At 46.1% G+C, this 15,379-nt stretch overlaps 1 protein-coding gene across 6 annotated transcripts in view; it reads left to right on the forward strand.

Annotated features, from left to right (window-relative positions):
- The window catches only part of LOC105279074 (sodium-coupled monocarboxylate transporter 1), a 54,490-nt gene that overhangs the window by 31,316 nt on the left and 7,795 nt on the right, over positions 1-15,379 (forward strand). For 2 of the 6 annotated variants that reach the window (XM_011338616.3, XM_011338613.3), the window contains exons 2-4: positions 12,658-13,110; positions 13,683-13,857; positions 14,790-14,944. In XM_011338616.3, coding sequence (XP_011336918.1) covers positions 12,755-13,110; positions 13,683-13,857; positions 14,790-14,944 — 686 coding nt within the window. In that variant the 5' untranslated portion in view covers positions 12,658-12,754. Of the gene's footprint in view, positions 1-1,513; positions 2,028-12,657; positions 13,111-13,682; positions 13,858-14,789; positions 14,945-15,379 lie in introns of those variants that run through there. The other 4 variants (XM_011338614.3, XM_020031545.2, XM_011338615.3 and 1 more) reach the window with 4 other exon arrangements.

A 15,379-nucleotide genomic window follows, 5' to 3' on the forward strand; every position in this document is an offset into this window, starting at 1 on the left:
ACTACTCGGTTGAAAGATGGAGTTAAGATTCATTCGCGTCGCGAGATTAGAAACGTGTATGGTAACGTAAAAAACAAACTTCGTGGCAGGTGAGCAGGAAACAATGGGACGCGCGTTCATTTATAACTGCGAGCAAGTCATCGAGGCGTCACGGCGGACGGCAGATCCTAATCGGATTCAACGAAGCAATGACTCATGACTCGAATTGACTAAAATCAACGTTTGTTTGTTCCTTTACAAAATATATATTGACGTTCCTCGGTGCGCTGCGATAGCGAGTCGTCGCGTTTCAAAATGTTTGCGCAGAGATAGCAGCGCACACATGCGTAGAAACGCGTCGTGACGTGTATACACGTTATTACGACTCGATATATTACAGTATCGCTCCGGCACTAATTCGGTTTATCCCTCCATTTTTTTCGACGAATAGCTGTTATTGTTCGACGTGTCATGAGCCATTTATCGGCTCATATGTTATCGATATCTACTAGGAAATTAGGCATTCGTGCATCATCGCTATTCAAGTCACGTGTTTAGTCACGAAGAAATTAGTCAAACACGCTATCCATAGCGACCCACTAAATGCACACGTCAGATGTGCAAGAAGGGAAATTCCCCGGTCGTACTTTTCCACTGACGATTTTCACGGACGCTATCGAAAGCGTGACAATTTGTATGATATTGTTATCTACTCACATTTCCCCAGAATCATCTTCAGAATATATAACAACCATAGTTTTGTAAAATCTTTCCATTTCACATTCACTTCTTGTAAAGAAATCGATAAACTTGAAAATGAAAAAAAAGGGAAAAAAGAAATGTTTTCATGACGGATTCTTCGTGCATCCAGCGAGCGGATCTCGGAGTGACACGTGACGCCTTATTGCATCGATACGCCTTTGTACCGTGATGCAGTGATCCTGATAATTATACATGAATATTCATTAGTGATTTCTTTCGATTGGTCAATCCTCGCGCTTATCGTCAGCTGTCTGAGAGAGGCACAATCGCGCTGACTCATTTCACTTGCGGCATTCCAGTTCAATACAGTCAGCTGTTTGTTAATTAATTAATCAATTATTAATTAATTTCAAAATAATGATGCAACAAAATTTGATAAAAATGATGCTTGTCGGCATCCAGCGTGACAGCTCGAGATAGAACGGCCGCATCAAGCGGCGGTATTATTATATCGGGCAACAAATTGCATCGCGCGCGAAATGTCCCGGCAAAAATGCAGCCCGCGACTTTCGACGCGTGTTCAATTAATATCGAATATCGCGCCATTAATTTAATATTAATTTACGCAACTCTGACGATAATACAATGATAACAATTTACAAAAATGCAAAGACCATCGCGTGCTTCGATGGAATAATTCGGCCTGCAACGTTAGCCTGTGATAATCGCGATAATCGCAATTGCGTTTACGCAATGAATGCCATGCCTCGAGGTGACGACCGCCGTATCGGCACTGCAAACGCGATATGACACGCACGAGGAAGCATCGGAGGCACACAGCCGTGGCCGGTGGCCTTCCGTCGGCGTTACGTCGATTTTAAGCTCGCACACCTATAAAGTCCCGCGAATGTTCGCTGAGGAGGTGCAATGCACCGAGTCGTTGCGTCGGTCGTTTCGATGACCATTACGGCGCTTCAGTGCCCTTCGCGAGCCGTAAACCTCGATAAAACGAAATGTTGGATAAAGTGAGTGAGCGAGATAACGCACGTCGTATACTATCGTGGAGTTTTAACGCGGAGCATCGGACTCCCGGGCAATACGGTAATTCAGCAGGCCTTTCGTTGAAATACTTTCGTAGAAGCTTCAAGAAAGCAAATCTAGTGTTCGCTTTTTAATCGCAATTTTATATCCATATATTATTTAATATATAGATATATAATAAATAATAAAATAATAAATATCGTGATTATATAATTAAGTGGCTCGAGATCAAGAAATTCCGTTCGATCGCGTTCAAGAAATCACGTCGCAAACATCGAAAGACACGTCGGGCTCCTCGAGGCACAGTTAAGTATCACTCATTTGAGTAAACTGTCACTCGGTTGTTTAAGACTCCCAGAGACGCCGGCGCGACTGCTCGTTATCAATCATCTGATTATCTGCGGAATCGCAACGTGAGAGCGGAATCGCGAAACCGCGTCGCGTGCGCGTGATTCACGCTTCGAATCGCGACGCGCGATTACACGTGTGTGCGATGCCAGCAGCGTCTTTGCGACCGGCACGTATTTGCATGCTCCGCATGATGAACGCAGCCGGCAGTCACTTTAAATTGGTAATGAGCGATTAGCGCGCTCGCGGCGTTCATCACTCGCGCGACAGGGCCTATTTTCAGCTTTTACACCATTATTGTTTCCCGCAAATCTCTCAATGAACATTAGCATACGATGTTTTTCCGTTACGACCGCGCACTTCCGGGTACCTCGCCTTCCAATGAATCGGATTTGCGGTTTGGCGCGGATCAAATCGCATTGAAAACCACAAGAACGCCAGCATGCATGTACGTAATTAAATAAATTGCCTGCTCGTCGCGTTGTCAATTCGACCGCAAGAAAGCCACTGATGGCTTTTATTAAGAATGGAATGGTATCAATAAATTATACGAGCGCGATTCATTCTGAAACAGGATCGTTAACGCAGGAAAGAAATTAAGTAGCTGAAAAATATGTTGATGTGACATGTATATTTTTTACTTAAATAGCATTTACCTTTCATGTAAAATTTAGCGAATGAACGGTATATATGCACAAAATAATGAGGATGACTAGGAACAATAGATAATTTTCTTGGATTGTTTCATGAGTTTTGCACAAGATTACCCGCGTACGCGTGTGTTCATCAGGAATAGAGGTATAATCGCCAGTCACGTTGTAATAACTAAGTAACATCATGTGAGAACGTTTTATCTAAACGCGAATCGGGCATACATTTTTATGACGCGCAATTGTTGAGTGCGCATCGTTGCGCCTGCAGCTCAGCGAGATGTCAAATTGATTCTCTCTTAAGTGAGATAAAAGATGGGGAGTCTCGGCAAAATCTTACGTTTGGCTGAACGAAGAAGCCGCCGTGACGGCAGCAGGAGGAGAAGATTTTTTGCATGAGTGCGCATACGTCTTTCTTTATGCGAAAGCCCACGAGCTAAATTCTGCGTCTCAAGTCATTTGCGGTAACAATCAATTAGATACAAAAATAGCCTTTGTTTTCTACGGATCTTGAGAACGTGATGCACACACGCACGTAACGACAATCAGCGGCAGCGTCGTTTCCGTGAATTTTACGGATCGTCCAAGGCTGCACCGCAAAATGCACACCGTGAATCGCCGTAGTAGAATAATCTGCAATTATTCTAGCCAGCGCGAGTAATATTTTTGAAGACGATATTGCCTTTCCGAGAAGAGAGAGACGCAGGCTCCGTATCCAATCTGAGTGGCTGGCGCTGTTAAATGTTAAAAGTCGCATTAAAAGTTGCAAATTACCGCACTTGTCGCAAGAGAATTGCCTTGTGGCGACTCAATAAATGTCTTGTGTCATCCTATTGTCGTAATAATCAATTGTAGCTCCTCCACCGCTGCTAAAACGCTGCCTGCAATGAGGAAAAAATGACCTGCAGACTGGACATAAATTTAAACAAATATCATTTTTACATCAACTCCGCTTCGTTTTCAATCTTGAAAAGTTACGTCTTTAATATATCGAGTTAATGGGCAGTGCAAACAAGCAGAGAACGTGATTTCATTGTCCAGATAATCGCATAATGCGATCGATCAATGATACTTTGCGACACACTAATAAAATAATCGATGTTCAAGCTGCCACAGCAAAAAGTTAATAACAGAAGCATGTACAATAATGAAGACTTTTATAAGAAACGCATGAAGGCTCCGCGGAATCTCGGATGTTGTTACCTTGTAATATTTGCCGGTTGCGTTCGGTGAATGATATCATTACCGTCACGGCGTCGAATGATTTTGAAGGGAGAGACGGTGCGGCATCGCAGCATCCCGAGCACCGGAAAATCGGGATACGACGAGGTGAATGTGCCATTTCCCTTGTTTGCACGCCTCGAGCTTAGGCAATAGAAAGCCGAAAGGAGATGAGGGCACAAGCCGCACGTGACAAGGAGGCGCCGCAATGTCGTGCGCATTTGCAGATGGCTTCGTATAACACCTTCTCACTCGCAACGCTCGTCGTTTTGTAAATAACGCCGAGCCAGCACCGCCTCGTCAATAATTTTATTGGCGCCACGCTCTTAATCCCATCAAAATGTGAGTCTCGCACAGAATATACATTCGGTATATCTGGCGTCGGCTTAATTCTCTTGCGCAGCTCCCCTTGCTGGAGCCCTCGTGTCGTTCATCCGCGTTTCCCTCGTGTGACAGACCTGCTAAATGTTTTCCGGAGTTTGAGATTCGCCCTGCGACGAACTGGCGTTGTTAGCACGTGCAGCATCGCCGGATTGATCAAATAAATTCACGCGCATAGCGCAGAATCCTCCGAACGTATTTCTCTTTGTTTGACGGCAAATCTGGATTTACGGCGGGACCATTCCGCGATTATTGCATTACAGCGTCGGGAATAAACAACAAGGAACGCTTTGAACACTTTCGGCGGGTCCAGATCGATTTTCGTGAAATGTTCAGTTTTGTATATCATATTTGCGCTATCAGCGCCGAATGAAAGCGGACGTTAATTTTGAAGCCGCGGAACCGCAGACCGTAGCGATGCCAACTTTTGCCGGAATATTTAGCAAATTCTTCAGATGAACGTGCTACACCCAAACGATATTTATCACGCATTGTTAAGCAAGAAAGCGTTTCATAAACGCGAGACCATCTCGATACCGCGTTTACGCGACGCGTCAGAAAATATTTCGAGCATAACAGTGAATAAATAAAACATAATTAATGTTTCAAAAACCATATTTTTGCATTAATCGAACCACCACTGTGAAAACAGTCGCAGCTGCATCATGAATAACAATGCGATAAAAGCCACTTTCCTTCGAACAAACTCCATTTGTTCCGCTAACAACGACGAACAGGAGCAATGGGATCGCGCGTGGTTTCGGAGAACAGGCACTCGGTATAAATATACCGATAAATCTCCGGGAGAGCAGCGGAAATGCGGATGCACGTAGGATACGCGGAAATCACGGCGTGATTTAAATCCGTGCGAGCGAATTAGGCTAATGGCGCCCGCTCGCTCGCTCGTAATACAAACTTAATAAAATCAATAAAATCCGCGTGGCGCGGGACGTGTTACTTTTCTCGGGCGGAAACGCGCGGATAATGCTGCACCGATATGAGAGATCGGCGGCGGCGCGGCGGGGCATTTAACGAACATCGCGTTAGGACGTGCCGCCACTGCAGATGTACAGAAACGCTCGCGGTTTCGGGCCGGCCGCGAGAAAAAATTCTTGGCACGCCTCGCGAGCGCAGTTAATGCTCGTACTGTAACGGTAACTGGATGTATTCGGCTGCGAAGAGCACATGCTCCGCTTTGCGGGGCTCACGGGACCGAAACGACCGTGTAATCTGGAACGCACAATCCGACGCGCCAGTAATTATCGTCCATTGAATCAATCCCCGGGTGTATTTGTCTTGCCGATAATTAGAATGAGCAAATTTGCAAAAGCCGGCCACCGCGAGTGTCCGATAATCGGCATTTCAAATTACCGTGTAACGACGCCGTCGACGTTTTACATCCTCCACCGCAAGCCCTGCGTATTATTCCGCCCGTTCGTTCCCGTGCTTTGATCATCGATACGTGATACGTGATTTGTTTAAATGTATTGTTTGTGCGTATAAATAAATTTGTGCGCGTTTCAGCTGCCTCGTCACCATACGCCATGTCGAAAACGTATAAAAAAGTCCGCGGGAAAATTATGGAGTCCTGAGTCAGAGTAGAGCTGAGACTTCTTGTCACGTGTCGCGATGCAGTATGCGTCATGGAAAACAAATTAGACCGAGTCACGAGTCTTATTAATTGTTAATTTATTCCTGTCGCTTTTTTAGGCTTTGCCTGATTCGTCATTATCTTATTTTCTTCCATCACGTGCTTTTTTATCGTTATCTTGCTCCTTGTTCTGAATATTTCCGGACGTTGAAAAATCTGCCATCGATGCAAATGATAATTTCTCATGGTATATTTAATGACGTATTATTGACCGATTTGTTCGTTCCGAAGTTACTTCTCCGGTCGTTGATCTTGAAACGGGGCGTTTCCGGGTTTCACGCCGAATTCGAGCCTCTCTCTCTCGCGTGACTCTCTCTTGATGCGTGACGTCATTGATAATCATTGCTCGTACGATTTCTCTCTACTCTCTAATATTCGTAGCTTCGCACAAAGAAGAATCGCGCGTTCGTTTCAGGTCTCCCATGATTTCGATGATTTCCTGCTGATTCGCGGTAAAAAGGCGACTTAATCGCCGAAATACAATCAAATTTGCAAGTCGATTCGAGCGTTCCTCGTGCTTTCGCACGCGACCAGCTGCGCAGAAGTCGCAACACGTGTGTTGCGTACAAGTCGTCATCGCGATTTACGCTCAAGTGTCGGCGACGATTCAATTTTTACGAGAGCGTGACACACACCTGACTGATGAATGAATGCCAGCTAACAATAACGCCGGCTTCGCTCCGAGAATGAAGCAACGTGCGAATTAGCACAACTTTGAGAATGACGAGCGAAAGATTTCGCGATTGACTATTAAATGGAAAAAGGAACAAAGTAATTTTCCAAAATGTACGCAAAGTGTAAGACATGCCTATTTGATATAATTTGAGTACTCGGTGCAATCTATGGAATTTTTTTAAAATATTTCATGTGTGCGCACGGGATGTAAAATTTCTATAACGAGTTGCAGCATGATTCATCATCGTCGTGCATATCAGCACGTTTTCTTAGAAACAAACGTGTTCGATTTTGCTAAACGCTAAAAGGACGGTGTAGCTGGCATCTGGTCGGCAGTTACAGTGCAGAAGGCACACATAAGAAGTCGACTCGGAATTCCCAGACATTTGTGCGATAAACGGTAATAAATCGACGGAAAATTTTGGGAATTTCATAAAACTGGCAGTCATGACAGTGGTAACGTGATAACCGCTAGATTAAAGTCGGTCAAGGAATCCACGATTTTTGGAAACCCCACGCGCGGCTATTTAGTTTCCGAAGCGAGATACGCGTACTGAGCGGAAGACATTTCGGCCGCTGAAATTGGTTTGTCAGAGTCGGCAAACATCGTCATCAACGGCGCAGCAGCAGCAAAGGACCACGTCAAGTTTGTGAGGACGCAAAGAGTACGCAAACACGGTGAAATCTGAGATGTCGCACACGCGTCTGTGTGCGAGCACGTAATCTTGATTCGCATTTAAGTGGATTTTTTGTCTGGGACTTTATTAGTATGCTTCTGTTTGTGCGTGTTACGAAAGAACATATTTGATCATCGAGACTTCTCTCTCTCTCTCTCTTTCTCTCTCTTTCTCTCTCGCTCTCGATGAAGCCTTCGGCGGTTTCGTTCGCTACGAAATGGGCTGCTGAAACCGGTTTCTGGCCCAATTCTTACTAGATCTTCCCTTCTTCCAATTAATTTTTTTATCAGTGCTTCTTTGTTCCAAAACGAATACATTTTATTAATCGAAATTTTTCTTCTCCCTTCCGTTTTTCTCTCCTTATCTCTCGCCCTCAGCCGAACGCCTCTTCCGGCGTTATCACTCGCTCTGTTGCACCAGACGAGACGCTCATTAAAATCATCTATTTTTCTTCGCGCGCGTGACAAGATTGCACGAACGACGCACACACACACACGGGGCACATGAAAAAGCGGAAGAGTTCAAGTTTTATCACGTCAAAGCGCACCATGGACAGCTGAAAGGCATCCCGTGTTTTTTGCATTCAATTTGATTTATAACGTCCGGTGATTCATCGCTCTTTCCGCTTCAGGTGTTAACGAGAGGTGACGAGAGAGTCGTGTTCACCGATGTACGCTTGGCACCATAAAATTGGACGTGCACACGTGTGTGTGTGCACGTGCAATGGTGTTATTTAATATTTGACGCTGCCGGTGCATGCGAGTGAATAATATACGGAAGACAATAATGTACTTTGCCGACACCGATATGAGCTTCTTTCCCATCTTCTCCTCCCCCATCACCTCCGCGAGATTTATCGTCTGTTTGTCGCATCGGCGTAACGTAAATTAACCATGTGAGATTTCTGACAATCTTATTTCTGTTTTTCTCTTTTTTTTATTTCCTATACCTGCGATATCAAACGGGTTTCTTGTCTGATCGTGAGTCATGAATAATTGCGGCGCCAGCTATTCCATTTGATATCGTCATTATGATATTTCATCATTAATTGTAGATAGAATCAAGCCTGTCGTAATAAACCCATTGATTTGCTAGCAACAATAAATGGTCTTTGATAGCATTAGGCGTCCGCGCCTGTGTATGTGTGCGCGTTTTTAATTAAAACCATTATGAGGGGGAATTTCGTGTTCCAGTATTTAAAGAACGAGATCGTACATTGTTAACGCAATAATAGGCAGAGCATACTAACAGACAGATATTGTTATTGTATGAATTGAATAATATAATATTATTCTCTCTCCACCATGTCGCATTTAATTTATAAAATTATATATAATTGCGTATAAATCGCAGACTGTATAAATTGAATTATACATGTGTATATTACTCAATTTATAGACATAATTATGTAAATAATTACGAAATTATAAGTTGCACAATATTAATGTGTCACGCACACCTTTTTACGTGAAACGGGGGCATCGGGCGAGCACGTTGCGCGACCATACTTTACCAAATCTCGGCACGATTTACCGAAGCCCGTTCAACAACGCGACTACATGAATCGCTAATCCAAAGGAGTTGCATCCCCATGACCGGAGACTCGAAAGGCAAGTCGTGAGATAATGCCACGTATCCCCGGCACCTGTTCCGCTCGAGTTGGCCGCATTCGCTCGTCGCGGTACCGTTTACAGAGCATTTAGCCGCGATTTTCGCACTCGACTTCGCGTTTTGTCGATTTCTCAGCTCTAGCGGGCGGAAGTTCGTCGACGTTTGTCGGCGGGAATACGAGCGGAGAGAAGACGCACGAAATACACGAACAGGGTGAATCGAGAATCGAAAAAGATCAGAGCCGAAAACGGAAGTGGAGTCGCGCGGGGTGAGATCCGCCAGAAGTACAACCTGCGGAAGATGGAAGGAAGTGTTCACATTCCCGGAGAACAGCGGGCAGGGAAAGCGTGCTAAAAATGGAGCCGGGGCGAAAGGGGGTGGACGGAGAACGGGTCAGAGAGGCTGCAGTTGCGGGGAAGAGAGAAAGAGAGAGAGAGAGAGAGAAAGAAGAGAGAGGGGTGAAGGGATCGCGAACCCATTGTTTCCAAGTGCGATACAATGGATTCTCGGTTGTGTTAGCTCTGCCGAGGCTGGTACCTCATTGGCCACTCGCGTTAACGCGCACACCATCCGGCCAAGTCCTCGTTGTCGTTTTGCGCACCAAACGCATATCGCGTAAATGTGCATTGTGTGCACAGCATTGTCCCGTGTTGAGCGGACCATGGCATTGCCACGGGATAAGGAACGAAGTTGGATGCTGGAAAATGGAAAGTGGTCGCGCGCGCTCGCGGCCGACGAAGGAGGAAGAGGAGAAGGTGATGGTGGAGGAGACTTTACTGCTAGAAGGAGAGTACCAGGCGCAATTCTCCGCTTTCCCGTCTCAATTTTGCGAATCTTTGTGGTGGCTCGGGCTCGCCAGCGAGCCAGAGAGGAGCATTGTTCGCCCGCGAGTCAAAGACGGCGGCAGTTCCATAAGGCTTAATTGTGGCATCCAATGCCGTGGGTTTATACAGACGTATCCGTTTATCAGTGGATACGATGGTACACGGCGAAGAAGACGCGGCAGACTTTTTCGGGAAAAAATAAGTAAAATATCACGCGGACAAAAGCAGGAAGCAACTAATTTCTACGTCAGCGTACGGTTCGTGGAAGCGGATTTCCGTTTCTCGCGCCGCACTCCGCATTACCGACTTTTAATTAATGAAAAAACGAATTAAATTACATTTATTAATAAAGGTACGCGAAGTTCCCATCGTTGGGACAAGTTGTTTACTTGGCCGGCGTCCAGACCATGATTCGGCATCGGAGTAAAAAAAATCTCAAGGTTTGGAGATGATGATTAGGCGAGGTGACGTAATCGCAGACTCGTAATCGCGTAATTGGCACCGTCCGAAGGAAATCGTAGCACCGATTATTAAACGCCGGCAGGATCCGTGTGTGCCACGTCTGTGGTCTGCTAAACAACACTTTTTGCGGAGCTCCATCAAAGACGGGGGAACTACAGAGACGAATTCTACGCAGCGAAACACGTAGAAAAACATCCTCTCGGCGTCCGTGCGGCGTGCATCAGAATTTCAGCATCTCGCCGATAAGTGGCCGGCTCTAAAGGAGAGCCGATCATTCCCGTAGCAGTAACTCCTTCGAGTTAATTCCTAAGGGCCGAGTGTTCCGTTCCTTACGAACTATATTTTATGGCGCTACCGCGATAAACGCGCCTCGGACTCGGAGTAATAAAAAAGTTTCGGGAACTAAAATAACCGGCGGTTATAAACGATTACACGCGCCGAAAAACTCCTCTCTCTCCCGTGATATAGTGCGGCAATTATCCTGCCCCTGCTCTTGAACATTCGCGAGATTGCCGATTGAGATTTGCGCGCGAATAGCGATCGACGACGGTCTTAATTGATTATTAAATTGTATCGCGCCTCTCGATCGCGCGAACGAAGTTAAGTAATTGACGCTGTTAGCTCGCATGGCTGCTTTCATTCACATGTCACCTCGCCTAATGTCTATGACCTCACGCTCACGTGGCGTTCACATGCGTTACAAATTGATGCTAAATACCATAGCCTTGGGCAAGGCTATTTATGCTCACCTGGAACGAAAACTATGACGAAATTATGTACGCGCCGGCACACATCGCCATCGGGCACGCCGTCGTTTACCTGGTAAACCTTATAGTTAATGCCATCCTCTCTTTTTCTTGTCGGTCCCGACGAAGATTGGTGAGCGCGAGAGTGCTCGCCAATTTTTCGTGCTTACGTGATTTCGACGCCGAAATATTTCACGCTCGGACAATGTGGCGCGAGTGACAGCAGGCTAAATCCAGACATCGTCCGTTGTACATTTCTTGTAGCTATTAATAATGTGCGTATGGACGCGTATACATATACGCGCGACGCTCCCCGCTGTTGATTCCTCGAGGTTTGCGGCCAATTTCCTGATACATCAATTTCGTTAATTTATTCCGCGAGGAATACACGACGGCGGAATATATAAATAAACGCGGTGCGAGGCATCAATTAATTTGCGCCGCGGAAGCGGCAGGGAAAAAACCACAGTTCGTGGAACAATTTGTCTGAAACAATATTCGAAACACTTCGCAATGCGCGGACATACAATGGGATTATTATGCATATTCAAATGCGACGACGCCGACGTCGCGCTCTCGTTAAAGCGTGCTTAGCGAAATACGTCGGCTATACAATGGCTGAAATGGATACACCTGCAAAGCGGTGAACGGCGTAAATGCATGGTGAACACGCGGGAAACCTTTCGGCGAAAACAGAAATTGACGTAAATCGACGAAAATTACAGAAATTGACGTAAGCGCGCGCGCTATTAAATTTTTTAACGATTCCGTTGCACAAATTCGTGCGGCAATGATTTACTCGGGCAATTACGCTCGTCGTACCATTCCGCCCCCTCTTTGGACAGACGAATAGGATATAAATTCAATAAGAAGTTCTGCCACAACAGTCGACCTGACAATACCGATAAATAATAACGGCCGAAGATAAGAAGCTCCCATATTCTTCCGGACTCCCTCTTTTCGTCACTTTTGCCCCTTCTCTGCCAGTCATCCCTTCTATGCCATCGTCATTTCTTCGTCTGTCTCCTTTCCGCGTCTTTCTCTCTCTCTCTCTCGCGTGCTGGGTCGTTAGCATAATAAAGTCAAGTGCCTCACCACGTTGGTAGTCAATACGTGCCGTCGCTCTGATCGTGCCGCATTGATCGTATTGAATCAAATTAGTGCGCCTCTCTCTCTCTCTCTCTCTCTCTCTCTTTCTTTCTCTCTCTGTCTAACGTGAGATTACGTAACAAGACCTACGCGCGCGCACGCGACCGCGATATAAGCGTGCGTTACCGGCGAGCTCCCGTTATTATCTCTTACCGGAACTTATCACGCTCGTGTGCTACCTCCACGGTGGAAGCGAGTCACCATCATCTCCTCCTCCTCCTCCACCTTCTCCTCCTTCTCCTCCTCCTTTTCCTTCTCACGACGTTCCACTCCGATCCGATCCACACCGATCAGACGGAAATCAGACAGGAGGCATCGCTCGAGCCGCTCCTCTCTCTCGCGAGCAGCACTTCCGATCGACAGGTCCGACGACTCGAACGATCTCTCGGAAACCACGTATCGTATCGCCGTGCCGAATCGGGATTCGCGTACCGCACGTATCAAGAGGACGCGACAGTTCTGATAGGAATCAGCGCACACACGCGTACAAACTCTGTTTGTCTAGCTACCCTTCGTATAATCTCGCTCATATATATATAGAGAGAGACGACGACGACGACGACGACGACGTGAGAGCATCGATCACGAACGGTGAAGCGAATTCCGAGGTGAACGGGGAGAGTGCGGATCATTGAGGATGACCAGCCAAGTCACGACCATGGTGGTGGACTACGTGGTGTTCATCGGTTTCATCGTGGTCTCGTTCGTGATACCGCTCTGGGGTAACTTCCGGACGAAGAAAAAGGAGACCAAGGCGAATTACGTGTTCGCCACCGGCACCGTGTCGATGGGCGCGATGATGCTGTCAATAGCGCGCGGCACTCTAGGCGTCCGCTCCTTCCTCGGCTACCCCTCCGAGCTGTATTATCGTGGCAGCGCCATGTGGGAGACCCTGTACGGTATGCTGCTGGCGTATCCCATCGTCTGCTTTATCTTCGTGCCCGTTTACTACAGCCTCGGTATCACCTCGGTCTACCAATATCTGGACATGAGGTAATTCCGGCCCCCGAGTACCGAGACATCGCCACGTGTCACGCTATTTCTCTCTTTCCCCCTCGCGAATTTCGTGTGAATTTCGTTCATAGTTGTTGTCTCGTCGTAGCTGCACTCTATGAAAATCCGCGTCGCGACGGTGTTATTATATTATTATTACTGACGTTGCTTGCTGATTTGATAACGCAAAATGATAGAGTTATCCAATCGCACAATTGTACATTATGCATTAATTATACATTATTATGCATTAAATTTCAACACTGTGATGACTCGTCACCCGCCACGTGACCATTGCCGAGAGATATTAAATCAAACAGATAATTCGAGCTTTCAAGAGACGCGTCGCCGTAATTAACGCGCGTAAACCAACATTGCAGTTCGCAGAAAAAGAAAAAGTTGCCTCTGTGCGGTGAATAATAATGAATACCGTACTTTGGACCAGGATAACATTCGCGATGACACGTAGGAAATGTTTTCGTCCTCGTACGTGACGATCGTCGGAGCGAAGCAAAGCAAAGGCCCTCGCCGGATCTTTCGTGTTCCTTATAATAATTATGCGAATTCCTCAGGTTCAAGTCGAAATTAGTCCGATGTCTGGCGAGCTTTTCCTACGTCATACGGAGCCTTCTGAACCTGGCAGTTACGGTGTTCACCCCCTGCGTGGCACTGAAAACGGTGATAGGGCTTCCGTACTGGGCGAGCATCGTGGGCATCACGACCATCTCCGTAGCCTTCACGATCATGGTAAGAAATACGCGAGTTACGTCACGCACACGTGCGTTACGTCACGTGCACGTGCGTAGTGTCACGTACCACACGTTTCGCAGATTCGCAGTCGAGCGGGCTTTCCGAATGGAAAGTGCAAACGCGGAATAATGAAACCCGCCGAGGATTTAATTGGAAAAACAGTGGGGACGTAATAAATCGCGCGGGTTTTCTGTAAATTGAGTTTGCATAAACTAAAATCACGTGGCATGCGTGCGAAATTTCGAACGCGATGTAATATGCACGCCCGCGTGAAAATGTTTTTGCATTCGTTTATAATAATAATAATAATAATAATGATGGGGTGGAAAACGCGATTATGTTGGCTTAAGATGTATTGTTCTCTTTCTATCTGCGGCGCGTTAATTCGTCGGAAATTAAAATTATATCGATTTCGGTGTTTTAAAGGTAAACGATTCGCGGGAACGTAATGTGCGAAAACAATATTTTCGTAAATTTCCTGACACTTCGGCTCTCTCAGGCAAATAGGATTCCGCAATTTTAGTAAACGTTAGCTCGCCGCTGGAAACGAAATCGCATTCCGTCGGCAAAATATTTATATTCGTCCCGTTGAAAATTGAAACAATCGCGCGCGCATGCAGATGGGACGGACGGTCGAACGGGCGAGCAATTACACGCGAAAATGTCACCACGACAGATAATGAGAAACGTGTGACACACATTCATAAATAATAATCCCGCGAAAACCACCCGTTAATACAGTGCATTTGTTGCAACAACAAACGTGTTGTTTGAACAAATCGCGCTTCCACGCGGAAATGTTGCAGCAGCAGAAACGCGAAAAGTGCCAGAAAAAAAAGAAATTATTGATAGCGAGTGAATTATTTCGCTAGACGACTGGCGTCGTCTCGTTTTGCAGATATTTAACGTTTACACGCTGATTTTTTCAGGGTGGCCTGAAAGCCGCCATTCTGTCGGACGTCATACAGGGTCTCGCGATGATCGGCGTGTCCATAGTGATCATCGTGCAAGGGACCATCGGCGTGAACGGGCCAGCTAACGTCCTCAATGTGACTTACGAACGCGGACGCCTGGACTTCTTCAAGTATGCCTTCTGTATGTTAATTATCCGCCGACACTGCAGCAAACTCGCGCGCGCGCGTAATGTAATGCAATTCTCATTTCGTTGCGAATCTACTGAAACGTCAGAATCACGCGCGGAATTCCCCGTTGCTATTTTGCCGCCTGAACTTTAACAATTATTAATCTCGAGAAAAATGTACAATTTCAAACTAACTACCGACGCATCGAGTGCACAATGTTAAAAACGCGAATTTTATCATATTAAAATTCTTCGCCGTGCGTTTCGCAATTTAAAATTATTACATTCCGCCCATCGGACGTAACGTTATTCCGCGCGCGCTTTTTCCGCGTCTTCAGAATTTCCTCCGGACAAAAAATCCGGAGCTCCATTTCTCTTTTCTTTTTTTTTCTTCCTTTCTCTCTTGTCAAGTCTAGTTATATCTATCAAGTAATCGGG

Source organism: Ooceraea biroi, chromosome 9, assembly GCF_003672135.1.
Source record: "Ooceraea biroi isolate clonal line C1 chromosome 9, Obir_v5.4, whole genome shotgun sequence".
NCBI classification, from domain to species: Eukaryota; Metazoa; Arthropoda; class Insecta; order Hymenoptera; family Formicidae; genus Ooceraea; species Ooceraea biroi.